Genomic DNA, 16663 nt, shown 5'->3' on the forward strand with positions numbered 1-16663 from the left:
TAGAACAGCTTTAGACTCTACCAGCAACAATGCAAAGTACAAAAACGGTATTTCCAACATTAGGAAAGGATGTGACTATCACATAGATTTATAAAACCATTTAAAAACCAAATTAGTTAACTGGGCAAATAGCCTTTATTAAGTTACCAATTAGCTCCTTCTTGATTCAAAACATCACCTTAGTATACATGGCTATACATTAGCACTTTGCTTACCTTTAACAGAAAATTTAATTGCTTTAGATGGTAATGGCCTTCCAGCATAGGTGTCTGCATTACTTTCATTCAATACCACTTGTAATTTCAATGTGTAATTCCCCAATTTTTGAATATTTTCTGGATAAATTAAGAAAGTAAAAATCAAATCAGCACTGACTGAAATTACATATAGATGTTTGAGACTGGGTCTCACAACTGCGCTCAGGCTCACTCAAGTGACCCTCCCACCCCTAATCCTCCCATGGATTAGGCGCGTGCACACCACTACACCCAGCACTTGGAGTTGGGGAGGCAGTGCTGGGATTGAACCCTTTGCCTCAGGAATGCAAGGTATGCACTCTGCCACTGGGCTACATCTCCAGCCCAGATGCAGCTTTAAACATTCCGAATAATGACTCACCCATTTTTTTAAACCAGTACGGCCACTTTCCTCCATGTTGACTAATATGTGAAATGATTTCTTTATTTCCACTTGAGGCTTAAAAGAAAAGAAAAAACAGTATTACCTTAAGAAAATGAGTATCAAATATGAATATGAGAAATCACTGTGGCATTAAATGCAGTTATCTGTACTTGCTGTAAATTTTTAAAAACTGCTGTGAAGCTTCAAAAGATTTAAGATTACTGTAAGCAAGGGAACAGTAAGTTTAGTTTACTCTGGCTCATTATAGTCACCCTATTTCTTTTTTTTTTTTTTTTGTCTTTTTTGAGGCAGGGTCTTGCAGTTCAGGCTGCCCTTGAGTTCACTTTGTAGCTCAGGCTGGTCTCGAACTTGCAACAATCCTCCTGCCTCAGCCTCCCAAGTGCTGGGATTACAAGCATGTGCCACCACACTCGGTAGTCACCCTATTTCTAATTTTTATTTGTAAAGCATTTTAGATTTGTAAGTAAGTTTAACTGGCACATAGGTACAGACAAAATTTTCCTTGGTATTAAAAACCACTTTCCTTAAGTTTTCTTCAAAATTAAAATAATAATAAGCTGGACATGGTGGTGCACGCCTGTAATCCCAGCACTTAGGAGGATGAGGCAGGAGGATCGTTAGGAGTTCAAGACCAGCCTGGGCTACAAAGTGAGCTCAAGGTCAGTCAGAATTGCATAGCGAGACCCTGTTTAAAAAAGGAAAATAAAATTAAAAGAATACATTTTACTAACAGAGAGTTATCTCCAAGACCTACTGTTAGAAGAGCAAGAACTATATACTGCTAGGAATTTTTTTAAAAAGGCAAGATAAGCCAAAGGCTAATAAAAGGGAAGAAGAGGCAGAAAGAAAACAGAATAGAGATAACATAACTTCTGTGAAACATTTATTACTTATTGTCCACTTTGGTACTCAAATATTTTTTTAAAATAATTAAAATAAGGCAATTCATTAATAAAACCAAACTGTTTATCAACTAGGTCAGATGACATAGGAAAAAAAAAAAAAAGAGAGCTTGGTGTGGTAGTGCATGTGTATAATCCAAGCGACTATGGAAGCTGAGGCAGGAGGATCCCAAGTTTGAGGAGAGCCTAATCAACTTAGCAAGACCCTGTCTCAAAATAAAAGTTTAAAGAAGAGGATAGAGATACAGCTCAGGAGTTGCTATATCCTGCTGGCTTTGAAGATGAAGAAAGGGTCACAAGGCACGGAATGAGCAGTTTCTACGAGAAAACACAGGGCTCCCCTACAGCTCCAGAAGGAACGCAGTCCTCTCAACACTGGAAACCTGTGCTGGGCCACATACAGCTGGCACTGTAAGAGAAACTGAATGCATGTGGGTTATAAGACCAAGAAAAATTGGAGAAATATGGCACAGAGTGTCCACCGTAATAGGAAAAGAAAGAAAATCTTTCACTGACAAGTTTTTAAATGCTGAAAGTAAGCACGTATTGGCCAAGTCCTGAAAATTCCATGACCCAGTCACACAAATATATAGTGAAAGAACAGATTACTCAAAGTATAAAGTGAAGATATTTTAGGTAATTAAGACAAACGTAATGGATCCAAAGTTAACAAAGGAGGTGACTAAAGTTAGGAAACTAAAAGAGCACTAAAACCAGCTTTTCTTCCTGGCCCTCAGAGAACCCCAGGCTTATTATCAGAACCAAGTACTTTCGGCCCCAGGTTCAGAGCCACAGTATTTTTGATCTGAAAGGGACTTTAAGCATTATCTAAATTTTTCTAGGTAACTACACCGTATTTTTACTTTACCCCACAGTTAGCTACTTGAGAAAATTCAGGATAAAGTATTTTAAAAACACAACACTTAGAAAAATATCGACAAACCAATTATTTATATCACACCTGAAATTTCTAACTTTAATCATATTCATTACATCCATCAATAATTACATAAAAATACTCTGATCAGTATTCTATTGTAAACAACAATATTAAAAATCTGAACCACTGTCTGCATACTTACAGTGTAGTATAACTTTAAGCTCAACTAGGAGTTTTTTTGACCCTCCATGACTTGTTCCTGGAAGCTTTTGCATTGCTTCCCCTTTTTTGTTCAGTATTTCAATTCTTAATGCACCTATAGAGTTCAAAAACAGAAGAAAGAGTGTCTTAATTACACCTAAAGAATCTGCTAGGTCATCACACTGCATTTTAACTTTTCATAGTGTCTTATGTATTAGAAATATTGGACAAGATAGAAGCGTGTTTTGGTATTACAGAAAACAACACCAACATACCAATGGGGGTTCCGGCAGGCCTAATCTCATTAGGCAACAATTCATCTCCTTCAGGCCAAGTTACTGACAATCTGTCAGGGAGCCTATTATGAAACCAGCACATTAGTGTTTCATGAACTCTGTGAACTGAGATCTGAACTAGAAATACACAAGTTACTAGAATCTTAAATATTTATTGTTTGTGTACTTTGAAAAGTTAAATCTGGAACGCAATTTTTTTTTTTTTGGTACAGAGAATCCAACTCACGACCTTGCTTGCGCTTGCCAGGCAGACACTGTGCCACTGAGCTAGATCCCCGGCGAAATCTGGAACTCTAAATGTTATTAGTTAATTAAAAATGTTGTTTTATTCTTACTGTGGCTACTCAAGAAGCAAGAAAAAAATCTCTTGGGATTAAGATCCAGAAACTGTCAAATTTTTTGTGTTTTTTCTAATTGCTTGAAATATATGTTACCTTTGGAGATAGGATAAACTCTAAGGATAGAAAAGCCCCAGTAAGAAACAAAATGACTGCATCATTAACTATAAAAGCAGGAGATCCAACTATAGAGTTCCGCTTTTGTACTTTTCTTTTTTTAACTAATCTTCATCTCTTAGAAGGTACCACAGGTTTCATCTAGTTGTCAACCAAACTTTCCTTTAATGCCTTAATCATGGTGCCTACAAATATGACATTAGATAAATGTATGACTTCCTTCTTTCTCTACAAATCTGGCTTTTTAACTATGGTTCTCAATATTTAATGTCAAGCCAGACATGATGGTACATGCTGGTAATCTCAGCACTCGGAAGGCTGAAGACTGCTGAGTGCAAGGCCAGCATAGGTTATCTAAGTGCAAGGCCAGCCTGAACTACAGAGTAAGATTCTGTACCAAAAAAACAAAGAAAGAAACAAAACTTCCAAAAAATAAAATAAAATAAAATTTAAAAATTCACCCATGTGCAGTATCTTAAAACTACAAATGGCCTATTTTGAACTGTAATGACATAGTCAAGAGTTCCTTATTTTTGTCATGCCTCTTAAAACATAACTTACCTTGCCATTTCATCTTCTACATATTTTCTGACAGCTTTCTCAGCAACTGTCCTATCCAGCTTCGCAATTGGCACAGTTTTTATTTCATCATACAGTGCCTGAGGTTCCTGAATAAAATGAATTATAGTAACATTTCAAAGAAAACTTTAAATTTAGCTGCAAAAACATAGCGCCCATTTGTCTCTTTCAAAGGCATGTGTTTTATCCTAATTAAGCATATTACATAGATAAAAACAGCCATTCTTATATTATATACCAGAAGTTTTTTTTCATTTTTTATGTAATCTCCATCAATTCTGATACGCCATTCAAATAATAAGAGATGATAAATGGAAAAAGCTCATTCTGGTCTTGCAGTTACTTACCCTTGAGACAGAATTCCCCAATATTTACTGGTTTGCAGGCCCTGGAGGAAATGTGTACTTTATAAAATTACTGTAGTAACTAGCAATAATACACGTTTATAAAATATTGAGCATACACATGGTAGGTTCTATAGTGTCCAGTGCCCCCAAAAAGACCAAAAAAAAAAGGAGGGAGAGAGACTCTTCTAACAAGTCTTTTATTATCCGCGGTCTTACCATTGCAATCTGAACTTCTCCTCCTGTAGCATAGACTTCTCCATCATGATCCCCATACAGGAAAAATCTTACTATGCTTCCATAGAACAGAGGAAGTGTTTTGATTGTCTTGACCTAGTATTTAGATTTTTGAATAAAAGAGGTCAACAGTGACATTTACTAACAGAAACAGACTTAATAATGACTTCATAGAACTTTCACAGCAGGCAAAAAACCCCTCAGTATCGTGAGGAAAACTAAGGAAGCGTTCTAATAAATTATATTTGTAAAGTTCTCCACTTATTCTTAAATCTGTATAAAGATATAGTGGATTCTTCAGACAAGTATGTCACAGTGAAGTACATGCTTATAAACTTAAGTTAACATGTTTCCCAAATAAATCAGCTTAAAACTCGCTTGGTATTTTTTCTTGCCTAAAAAAAATAATTCAGGGTAATATTTCTATGAGTCCCATTCCAAAATCCCCAAACCGGACCACACAAGTTTATCATACACGCTACCTTTCTAGCTTCTTTCTAAACTCTCCTTGTAGGACACCAGGACAATCCACTCTCCCTGTTGCTACTTCCCTGAACTGACCTGTGTGTCCAAGTGCAGAGGACTTCCCCAGCCACTACAGCCTTTCACAGGGGTGATTACTCCCTTCTCCTTGCAATTTTCTACTTGGCTCCCAACACGATATTCTCTCGGTTCCCTTCCTTATCACTACCCATTTCAGAATCCATTGTAGGACCTTCCGTTCTAATCCTAAATGTGGGGAAAACCCCAGGCTCAGCCCTTGGGCTCTGTAGCTATATTCATGGCTTCTAAGTAACCTCATCCAATTCTACACCATTAAATAGATGATGTTCCTCACATTAGTGAAGAAAACGGGCGTCTTTTCTCTTTGTAATTATAATTATCTGTGTTGACCCAAGACTACCCCTCTCCAGGGTCACACAAACGCCTTCCTGGTCCCTAACTGCCTCTTCCCCTAAGCCCCGCCCCCACGCAGTCAGAAAGCACAGCGTCTCCTGGAGCACCAGGACACTCATCCTCTCCACTCACTGCAGCCACCTCCTGCTGGCCTTTCATTATTTACATTTACATTACGGCCATCTGAGGCTAAAGTCTCCTAAGAACAAAGCATATTCTGTTTTCAGCACAACATAGGCAGAATGTTAGTGGATCTCAACAATAAAGACTAAGAAATCATTTTCACAACACATTAAAAAAAACAGTGGGAATCTCCGCGTGAGCATCACTTAGTATAAGAAATAAAAATTTTACTAATTGTGCCTTTGGCAATAAACAGTCTTTTAAAAATGCTACAATAAATTATGTAACTCAAATCAGTTGTGCTTTTCATTCTTTACTGCTCCTCAGGAGCTAATGCATTGTATTTTGTTATTAAATTCTAATACACCTAACTTAGTTTAAAATTTTACCAAACACTGAATCTGAAAACAGGTTAAACCTACCAACTGTCCTGCTTTGTATATTTTTCCATCCCATTCTATTGCTGAGTATGTTGCCCAGGGGCCTTGCTTTTTAGATGGAAGGTCAGGACGTGTAATTGTTCCTTTAAAAAGTGTAAATTTTATTTGCTTGTCATACTTTTCATGACATTCCTTCAGCCATAAAGCAAATTCTCTGTCAATTTTCATTCGCTGTTCCTGTAAAATTTTTAAACATTCTGTGAAATACAGCTACAAGTAAAAAAACAAATACAACCACAGACATCTGTCACCCATTTCATATTTCCTCCACATACCATATCTCAGAAAACCTAGTAAACAAATGTTTTGCTGGCTCCTACTCCCATACATACTTAGATCTCAAACAAAAGCATTACTTCACATATCTCTGCTATCACTGACTGTGCTAGTACACACCTGTACACCCAGCCCTCCGGTGGGCTGAGGCTGGAGGATCACAAGCTTGAGCTTAGCCTAGGCAACTGCACAACTTAACAAGACCCTATCTCAAAATAAAAGGATTTTTTAAAAGGCTAGGGATGTAGCTCTGTGCAAATTCCCTGGTTCCACTCCCTAGTGTTGAAAAAAACAAAACCAAACCAAACAAAAATAAGGGCTTTGATATCACCCTTGGTCTCAGTGGTTAACATCAGTAACGGAATGCTTCCTGCTTTAAACCCCAGGCCACCCTGAGAAGTGATGAGCACCGGCTGACCCCAGGGAGGGCGACTAGCTCAAGAGCAGGAGCGAGTGGACTTGCATTCTCAACGCGGCAGGGAGAGCCCTCTCCTGGGGGCTGGGGCGGGGCTCTGGAAGAACGCCTGTGAGGCACGCTCGAAGCCCCAGGCTTCACCCCCAGCACTGAAAACAATTCCATATTATTGGGCACAGATGTATTTCTACAATAGATAGACAGCGGTATTTAAAATTTTACTGGGAAGAGCAAGTAAGAAAAACCTGTCTACAAAGGCTCCACACGAAAGTGGCAACGAAGGACAGGTCAGACAACACTGTTCCACAAAGCTCTTTCCCCCGGTCCTGGGTACTCAACTCAGAGCTGCGTGCATAGCAGGCAAGTGTTCTACCACTGGGCTACAGCTCCGTATTTTTCTTTATTGAAAAATTAAATTGTTTTTAATAAAAAAAGATGATACTGTGCCAATCGTTCTTCATCATGATGGGAGAGAATACAGATATTTAGGATGCTACATCCTTGTCTGATACGTGTCTCTAGAATGAAAAGACCTCTCCATTACATAGGAAAATCCAGTTACTGAAGCTTTTTCCTTTCTTCCTACACATTTTATACCACATTAAACCATTTCCATTGGAAAATGAGACAAAATTAAAAATGATTCCACCTAAACATTTTGGAGCTTGTTGTTATTAATAAACATTTGACTATAGAGTTACCTGAATACAATTCTTCTACACAGGGTAAAGGCTCAGAAGCCAAAGAGCACATATTTTCAAGGCAATATGTCCCCATCCACTTCCTCAGGTGCTAATTCTTTTCCCAATCAGCAAAGCATTGCTATCAGTTTGTGAGGCACTTATGGATACTGAAATCCTTAACTGAGAATGGGGACGTCTGCCTACCAAATTCTGAACCCATATTTCAAGGCTAAGCTAAAACTCCCAGGGTGCATCATCAACCAAACAAATTAACAGATGCATTAAATACAGAAACTCAATAAAAGCCAATGTAGAGCACAATGGGCGCTAAAGAGTGGCAGTTAACTAGAAGAGGATTGTGTGGCTATTCATTATGTTATTCTTTCAACTTTTCTAAAGAGTTTACATTTTCTGTGGTACTCATTTTCAAATCTAGAGCCTCACACATGCTCGGCAAGCACTCTAGCTCTGAGTAATAAATACCCTCAACCCCATTAGATAAATCTTGGAAATATCTTAATAACCTGAAATCCAGAAAGTTTATACTAGAAAATTCAAAACTTTATAGGAATGACTGTGTGCTACATGTATTTACTGCTTAGTAGTTTAAAGTTAATGATGAAACCTCCTATGTCTTGATAGCTAAACATCCAGCAACTGGAGGATTAGCTAAGTAAAAGTATCTGAAGGACATGGGAAGAAAAATACACAAGTCCCATTCCACTGTTTACAAATTTTCTTTACAATGGAATCACTTTTGTCTTTTTTGGTATTTTAATACTGAATGTACCACGTATCCTTAGTACTGGTCAATCTCAAATCTTTTAGCCCTGAATATTTCAATAGTCTCCCATTTTTACCACACAATTACATTGTTACAGTGCAGAGCTCATGAAATACATAAAATTGTTCATATATGCTCTCATTAAGTAAAGATGCTTCTAAGGCCTCTACTCACTATTTCAAAATCTTGATATTAAGATCTAATATATACAGGTAAATTTTAGCCAAACACAGTCTAATCAGCTTGAAATTTTTGAGCGCTATGACCAATTGAAAGCTCATTAAAAACATTTTTAAATTTTTATATTTTTGTGTTTTTTGAGACAGGGTCTTTATGTTCAGTCTGCCCTCAAAATCACAGTGACCCTCCTGTCTCAGCCTCCAGAGTCCTAAAATTACAGGTGTGTGCCACCATGCTTAGTTTTAATTTTTTATTACTTTGGTTTTTGAGACAGGGTCTCATTATGTAGCTCAGGCTTGGCCTTGAACACACTGTGTAGTCCAGGCTGGTCTCAAATTCATGAAGATCCTCCTGCCTCAGCCTCCCAAGTACTGAGATTACAGTCATGTGCCATCACACCCAGTATATTTTTTATTTTTAATTGATATAGAGAGACATAAAAGTTGCATAAATTAGTAGGGTGCCATTTAATGTCTGATATATTGCATGTTTAAAGAAGGTTGAATATATTTATCTCTTTAAATATTTATCAATTCTTTGTCATAATCCCTTGATTAAATAATTCAAAGCACGCAAAATACCAGCAAAAAACACATCTCTAGTGTCTTTAGTTTAACTTAAAATATTTGCAAATATTCAGAACCTGGTATTACAAGTCATACCTGTCCATTTAAAATCCTTGTAAAAAGGGTGTTCTTGTCTTTCAATTTTAGCTCAAGATCCATAAATGTCAGTTTATTTGTGCTGACTTGAAATCTGTCATTAGTGAACAATGCACCAGATATTCTATTGTAGCATTCAATTGGCGCAAGCCCTCTCTTCTTAGGAGGAGTACACCAGTCAAAGCTTGAACGGAACAAAATACCAGTTAGTGAAGATTAGGTTATAAAACTACATATTTTTAGCAAAAATAAAAACTTACTCTTCAACTGATGTGTATGGTATTAATCGTCCATTCCAAAAACATTCAAAAATAGGTCTTTTCCCTCTTGCTGCTTTCTCAAGTACGAAACAATCATCATCATCGTCATCATCTTTTAATCCTAGATTAAAAGGTGAAGTTGAGCCAAATACTTATTTTTATAAGGTAGGAGCAATTCTTATTACTGAGAAGTCAGTTTCTAACACAGCTGTGACCCATTAAAACTGCTTCAGTGAAACGGTAACACAAAACCACATATGATCCTTCAAACTGCATTTCAAAAATCTAAAGTTAGTTTCACTATGCCCTCAAAATGGCAGATTTCTAAAGCGGTTTCACATTGGTAACAGTTTACTGTTTAAAGTTTATAATTAATTATATACTAATCAGCCTGTGCTACGAGTAGCAGGCTAGCTGATTAGCCTGAGACCTTTCAAGCTATTTACAGTGTCACAGACCCAAACAAGATTCTGTCCTAGAGCAAAACCCCTCTCCCCACACAGGTAGGTGCTAAATTCCGTTATCTAAAACACGCAAGGTCTAGAGTTCGATTCCTCGTACCAAAAAAACCCAGAGAAATTCTGTAGGACAAGTACACATAAAAAATTATCTGAGAAATTTAAAGTATCTACTAGCAGTGAGTTTATCTACTGTGGACAAATTAGTCAATGATACTGAGTTTAATTTTATATAAACAACTACACTGTTAACGATCAGATACAGGTAGGTATGAAATTTGTGTCCAGAAATGTTACCAAGCATGCAAACTATAATTAGCACAATTATTTGTAACATTAGAGTGCTTGTTAGCAATATGTTCATTTATACTGATTAGCTGAGATCCAACATTATTAATTAACTCCTTAGCTGTCCTGCAGTGAAGTCATCCACCTAAATTAATGCTGCCTCCTCCTTTCAAAAAGCCGCCTATGAAGTCCTTCTGTAGAAGATCCTTGCAATCAAACCATATCACTGCCAGAACCCCCCTGAGCATCACTCAACTTACTGGCTCTTATTTTTAAGACATTACTTGAGGACTAGTATCTCTTTGTCTGCAAGCACACAGAAATCAGAAACAGCGACTCAAGTAGGTTCAGTGGGACCACAGGAGGCAGTCGCTGAGTGTCACGCGTGCTGTGCAGTCCTCTTATGACCCTGCCTCAGTCTCTTCGACAGCCCTCACAGCCCCTCTATGAAGCGGCTAGCAACTGTTACCCCTTTCACAGGTGAGGAAACTAAGGCAGAGAACAGTTCTTCCAAAATTATACAATAGAAAGTGGCGAAGCTGGGATTCAGCTCAGTAAATCTGGCTGCAGGACCCAGAAAACTAAGGATGCATGGTGGCGCACTCCTATAATCCCAGCACTTGGGAGGCTGAGGCAGGAGGATTGTTGCGAGTTCGAGACCAACCTCGGCTACAAAGTGAGTTCAAGGCCAGCCTGAACTGCATAGCGAGACCCTGTCTCAAAAAGACCAAAAAAAAAAGAAAAAGAAAAATCTGGAACATAAAAACCTAACAAAACTTGCATAAGAAAAAAGAAGTTTAATATTTAATTATCTAACTAATAGTCCAACTGCAAACCATTACTTTTGGTACAACCACTACTGTATACCACAATACCACATGTGTAGTTAGAACAAAAAACATACTTGATGGGAAACAAGGATCATCAGGGTACGTTTCTCTATCATATAAGAAAGGGTGGTATCGGATAATCCCTTCCACTATACCGTCTCCTTCAACGTGGGCCTTGAACTCAAAACTATCAGATGCTGTGTTGATATACAATGTCTGCATGTCATCTTGTATTTCCCTTAGGTTGACAATCTTAGGTGCCTTCCCTTTTTCAAACATAGAAATCTAAAATAAAAATAAAAATAATTAACTACTACAGTGAATTGATTTTTTTTCTCAGTCATGATCCAACAACAGAACAGGCAAAAACTACCTTTATTTGTATAAGTAATTATCTAGCTTAATGAAACATATACATTTATATATGGGTTGAAAAGCTGTAGGCAGCACCTTTGTAAGGAATACAGTACTAAAAAAGTAAGCACAGAAATAGCAAATAAGAGGCAAAGGACAGATAAGTAATGACCACATTTAATTCAAGGTTTCAACATTCTAAGTGAAACTTCAATGTGCAGATAAGAATACTGACAACCCAACGTTCAAATGTCCTGTGCTTTAATCTCACTGTAAGACTTAAAAGAAAACTATGATTCTCACACTCTCACACACATTCATTCTCCTTGTTTCAAGACCTGATGATCGGGCTAGGGATTTAGCTCAGCGGCAAAAGCGCCTGCCTGGCAAGCGCAAGGTCGTGAGTTCGATTCCCGGTACTGGAGAAAAACCAAAAACAAAACAAACAAACAAAAAAAACAAAAAAAGACCTGATGATCAACATCAATTTCTTTCTCTATAGGACAGGAAAAAGAGAGTACTACGGCAAAGATTAATAAACTGACTATCCAGGAATGATCTTTTCATCCGGATACCAAATAACCAAAGTATACTGGTTACACACAAGGACAGAGTTGTTGTCTGATTTTTGTCATCCAGAGTTGTGTGGGACTGGTGCAATTATCTGGTCATTTGTATTTTTCATATTTTAAACTGGGTTCTTATCTTACTTCAATATCAATATTGTTGAAAGGTCCAACTTCTTTTGATGTACATATTTCATTTCCTTTTGGTCCATGAATATAATAATGATAAATATGCCTAGAAAAAGAAAAATAACTTTATACTTTCAACTCACATAAATTATAGTTTGTATAATCTTCTACCAAAAACAATTTTACAGCTCTATTTAATAGCACTTTCTAAGTGCCAAACACCTTGGTTTCATTAGACTTTTTCTGGTCCTGGGGATCAAACCCAGAACTACACACACACTCAGCAGGTCATCTACCACGGATCTACATCCTGAGCCAACCCCACCTTCTGAATTTTTTAATACATTAACCCAATGTTAAAAGTAATTCTGAAAATGCAGGTACTTTTTTTTTTTTTTTTTGGTCTTTCTGAGACAGGGTCTCACTATGCAGTTCAGACTGGCCTTGAGCTCACTTTGTAGCCCAGGCTGGCCTCGAACTTGCAACGATCCTCCTGCCTCAGCCTCTCGAGTACTGGGATTAGAGGCATGCGCTACCACGCCCGGCTGAAAATGTAGGTACTTTTACATCTCATTTTATAGATACAGAAAGTGGGGGGCAAGAAGTGCATGTTAAATTATAAGGTCACAGCACTACAGTTAAGAGGAGGAAGGCTTCAATCCAAGCCTTTCCAACTTCAAAACTCACATACTTTGTACTGCCACAAAGTACAGTTTATCAAATAATTACAAACTAGAAGGCAAGGATCTATAATGCTACCTGTTAAGAAAGTATTCAAATGGGACTAGACTAAACTGCGTATCTTTAAATAATCTCAGCAGGAGAATATTCTAGAACTTTCATATTTTCTCTTCTATGGCACTGAAACAATCTTATCTCAACATTTCAAAAGACAGGGGCTGGGGATTTAGCTCAGCGGCACAGCGCCTGCCTGGCAAGTGCAAGGTCGTAAGTTCAATAGTTCGATTCCCCGTACGAGGGGGTGGGGGGAGACACGGGACAACACGGACCAACACATTCCAAAAGACAAAACTACTACATTGTACAACAACACCCTACTGAAAACCACCACTTCAAAAATCATTGCTACCTTATTTTTTAAGTAAAAGTTAACCATATTTTGGTGAATTAAGATTACTTAAAATGTATCTTTAGGGCTGCGGATATAGCTCAGCAGCACAGCACCTGCCTGGCAAGCACGAGGTCTTGAGTTTGATTCCTGGTACCTAAAAAACCCCATATATATATATGGGTTACAGCAACTCTTTAATATGCCACTGATGCCAGGTATGGTGGCATGTGGCACTCCGGGAAGCTGAGGCAGGAGAATGCCAAGTTTTGAGCCCAGCCTAGGCACTGCAGCATCTGAGTGAGACCCGTGTCAAAATATGAAAGTGCTGGGAATGGTCCAGTGGGGAAGTGTTGGGTTGAGTCTCCAGTACCAAAGGAGGCGGGGGAGGGGGGAATATGAATATTGTACAGATGTACCAATTTCACAAAACAGTAATTCAGATGATGTGTATTATGGAAACAGTCCAATAAATGTTATGTATCCTATCCTACAGGCATACGAAAAAGCTCATAGCCATTACATAAATATTCCTCTGATTTGGTCTAATGGACATACGTACTGCTTTACCAGAATAAACACACAATGATTTAAGTATTACTAATAGGATATATACTACACACATGTATTTTTTAATGGGCTCGATGCATGCATGTGCTAAACGTCTGCTCAGCATTTACTATGAGCAGTTATTCCTCTAGAAAATAAAGATGAAACAGTGAATGAAAAGATTCACTGAATGAAGGCAGACAAAAAATGCAGTGCACAAGACTGTAAACATACTACAGAAAAGCAGCACACAACAGGGGCATAGCAGTAACACAGCTAAATTTGATAAATTCGGAGGTTCATTTTTCATTTCATAACAAGTGTCAAATATCCAGTGCCTCAATGGTCAGGTGATCTATAACATTCACAGAATAAATGAATAGAGAATCCTTTTGACACCAACATCAAAATACTGGATTCTGTACTAAAAGGAAGAAAATTAGACAAAAATGATAACCAAGAGGCTTCAGCATTATCTGTAATGTTTTCTATCTTTAAAAAGTAGCAACATTTCATGAACGAAATATAATTACTTACGCTAACTGTCGAGTCCAAAGATGGAAATAGTTTTTCAGGTACTGTATATGTTCTGTTTGTACCCCTGTAATAACCACAGCAGTAAAGCTATCTTTTTCCTTCTCCTCTAAGATAAGATTATGTAGAAATCGTTCATCGTCATTTATAATATGAACGGAATCAGATGGCTACAAGAGTGAATACAAATATAACAGATTATACCATGTAAATTATAATTATACAGGTAATTATTATATTAATTTTAATGTGATTCACTTGGGCAGGCTGCCAAAACAATCTTCAGTAAAATGTGGAGGAAACTGTCCCAGTACAACAAACTAGGAGCATGTGTGACCAAACTGTAAGGATGGGAGACCTTTCACACAGACAACGCACTGGCACACATAAAAACATCTATTTCACAATGCAAAACCAATTTTAGGCTCATAAAAGAAAAGGTAAAAACGAACACTGAGTTTTAAAATGCCTCTTTAAAAAATGGAGGGCAGGGGCTGGGGATTTAGCTCAGCGGCAAAGCGCCTGCCTGGCAAGCGCAAGGTCATGAGTTCGATTCCTGGTACCAGAAGAAAAAACAAACAAACAACAAAAAAAAAATGAGGGCAGTAACCTTAGGATGAGTAACCTTTTTGCTTGGGATACTTACCACTTAACTGAGTCAGGGCCAGCGCCCAGCCCTCCACAATCAAGACAACCAGGGGCTGTCCGGACCCACAGGTTTAGCCCAGTGATGCTGTGTTTAGGAGGAGTAGATCAGGCTGGGGAGTTAGCTCAGTGACACAGCACCTGCCTGGCAAGTGTGAGGTCATGAGTTTGATGCCCGGTACCAAAAAAAAAAAAAAAGGGAGTAGATCACTGTGGGCACCAGGCCACTGTCAGAGACTGCCTAGATCTGTGCAAAGGAAGTGGGAAAGATCTAAGAATCACAAATTTCTCCATCTTTAGCAAGAGTCTATGTGTTAACCATTACACAGATATATGCATATATGGCCACACACACTGTGTATGTTTCTACATATACAATAAATACACAGACAAACATTAAACTATTATCTCAAGGAAACTGGTTGTTTTGTAAAATAAGAACACCAGGGTTGAGGAGATTCAATAAATGTAAGCTGGAAAGAACTATTCTAGAGAATAAAAGGACTAGATACCCACTGGTAAAGATGAAATGCTTACTGAGATGAATTGAGCACAAAACATGGAAAAAGCTAGAGAAAACATGACCAAGATATCCCAGCTCTATCTACACTTCATACAATCTATAGAGCTCTCAAACTCTTAATTCCCATTTTGTACCTGCTTTAACATAGTAAGCAGTACGTCAACCGATGTATTTTACAAGGCTTTACAATGGCTCAAGAAGATGGAATAATTACAGGAATATTCTAGAATATGTAACTCGTTAAACAGATGCAACACGTTTGAAGCAGAGGAAAGCAAAATTAAGGAAATTTCTTGGACAGAAAGAATGTTTACATTTATAGAAAATAAAAGTGGCTAATACACATGAAGAAAACAGTTCAGCCAGCTAGTAATTAAAGGAAAGGTATTATTTTCACCTATTAAAGTGCTACCTTTTCGCTTCTCATTTTTTCTAAAAATAAGGAAATGATTTGATTGGCACGTCTATACACAACTGCTGGAATCTATGATTTTTTTTTAGTTTAACCTTTCAGACAAGCAATTTTTAATACATACTATGGACATTTTAAAAATTCAAATTCACTGTCACAGTTATTAAAGTTCTGTAATTCTGCCAGCTTTGGAAACACAAACCTGTAATCCCAGCAGATGGGAGGCTAAGCAAGGAGGATCTTGAGTTCAAGGCCAGTTCACACTACACAGCACATTTGAAATGAGACCCAGCGTCAAAACAAGAACAAACAAACCCAAAAAGCCATTTCTGGACCAGGGATACAGCTCAGGGGCATGGTGCTGCTTAGCAAGCACAAGGTCCTCAGTTTGATTCCTGGCACCCCGCCCCCCAAAAAAGCCATTTGTATTTTTAAAAATCTGTAATTCAGGAAAAATACTATACAAAGATATTGCCATGAATATCTTTGTGCAAAATCTTTTAAATATGCTAAACACTCAACAATAGCTAAATACCATTCATCTTCAAAGAAACTATTCTAAAGCTAGTAATGTACTGTATACTAACATATTTTATAAAATTGGGAAATACTCAAAAAGGTGATTTAAGAAAAGCAGGATCAAAACTAAAAAAGTAAACTAAAAGGAAATCCACCAAAATGCTATCAGAACTTTTCTCCCACGGAATATTTTTATTTTTTTTAGACTTTCCTATAAAATTTTCTATGATTTATTTAAAATCAGCAACTTTTTAAATGTTCAAAACTAAAGGTTTTTCTGGGTGCAGTGGTGCACAGCTGTAACCCCAGCACTTGGATCACAAATCTGAGGCCAGACTAGGCCATGTATAAGTTCAAAACCACCACACAGTGAGATCCTTCTCAAAAGACCAAAAAAAGTTCTTTTTTTTTTTGGTACCAGGAATTGAACTCAGGACCCTGCGCTTGCCAGACAGGCACTTGTGCTGCTGAGCTATATCCCTGGCCCATAAAAAAGTTTCAAACAGAAAGTTGAAGAAACATATAACAAAT

General features: G+C 37.7%; 1 protein-coding gene across 1 annotated transcript in view; it reads right to left on the reverse strand.

Moving 5' to 3' along the window:
• Positions 1 to 16663, reverse strand: part of Smchd1 (structural maintenance of chromosomes flexible hinge domain containing 1) — a 116927-nt gene that overhangs the window by 71880 nt on the left and 28384 nt on the right. Inside the window, exons 8-19 of the mRNA XM_005373146.1 lie at positions 14037 to 14203; positions 11897 to 11987; positions 10907 to 11117; positions 9257 to 9377; positions 8997 to 9180; positions 5979 to 6173; positions 4519 to 4632; positions 3938 to 4044; positions 2901 to 2983; positions 2627 to 2740; positions 619 to 696; positions 216 to 335 (exon numbers count right to left, since the gene is read on the reverse strand). Of these exons, the coding sequence (XP_005373203.1) occupies positions 216 to 335; positions 619 to 696; positions 2627 to 2740; positions 2901 to 2983; positions 3938 to 4044; positions 4519 to 4632; positions 5979 to 6173; positions 8997 to 9180; positions 9257 to 9377; positions 10907 to 11117; positions 11897 to 11987; positions 14037 to 14203 (1585 nt within the window). The remainder of the gene's footprint in view (positions 1 to 215; positions 336 to 618; positions 697 to 2626; positions 2741 to 2900; positions 2984 to 3937; positions 4045 to 4518; positions 4633 to 5978; positions 6174 to 8996; positions 9181 to 9256; positions 9378 to 10906; positions 11118 to 11896; positions 11988 to 14036; positions 14204 to 16663) is intronic.

Source organism: Chinchilla lanigera, unplaced genomic scaffold (genome assembly GCF_000276665.1).
Source record: "Chinchilla lanigera isolate Chin_1 unplaced genomic scaffold, ChiLan1.0 scaffold00001, whole genome shotgun sequence".
Lineage (NCBI taxonomy): Eukaryota > Metazoa > Chordata > Mammalia > Rodentia > Chinchillidae > Chinchilla > Chinchilla lanigera.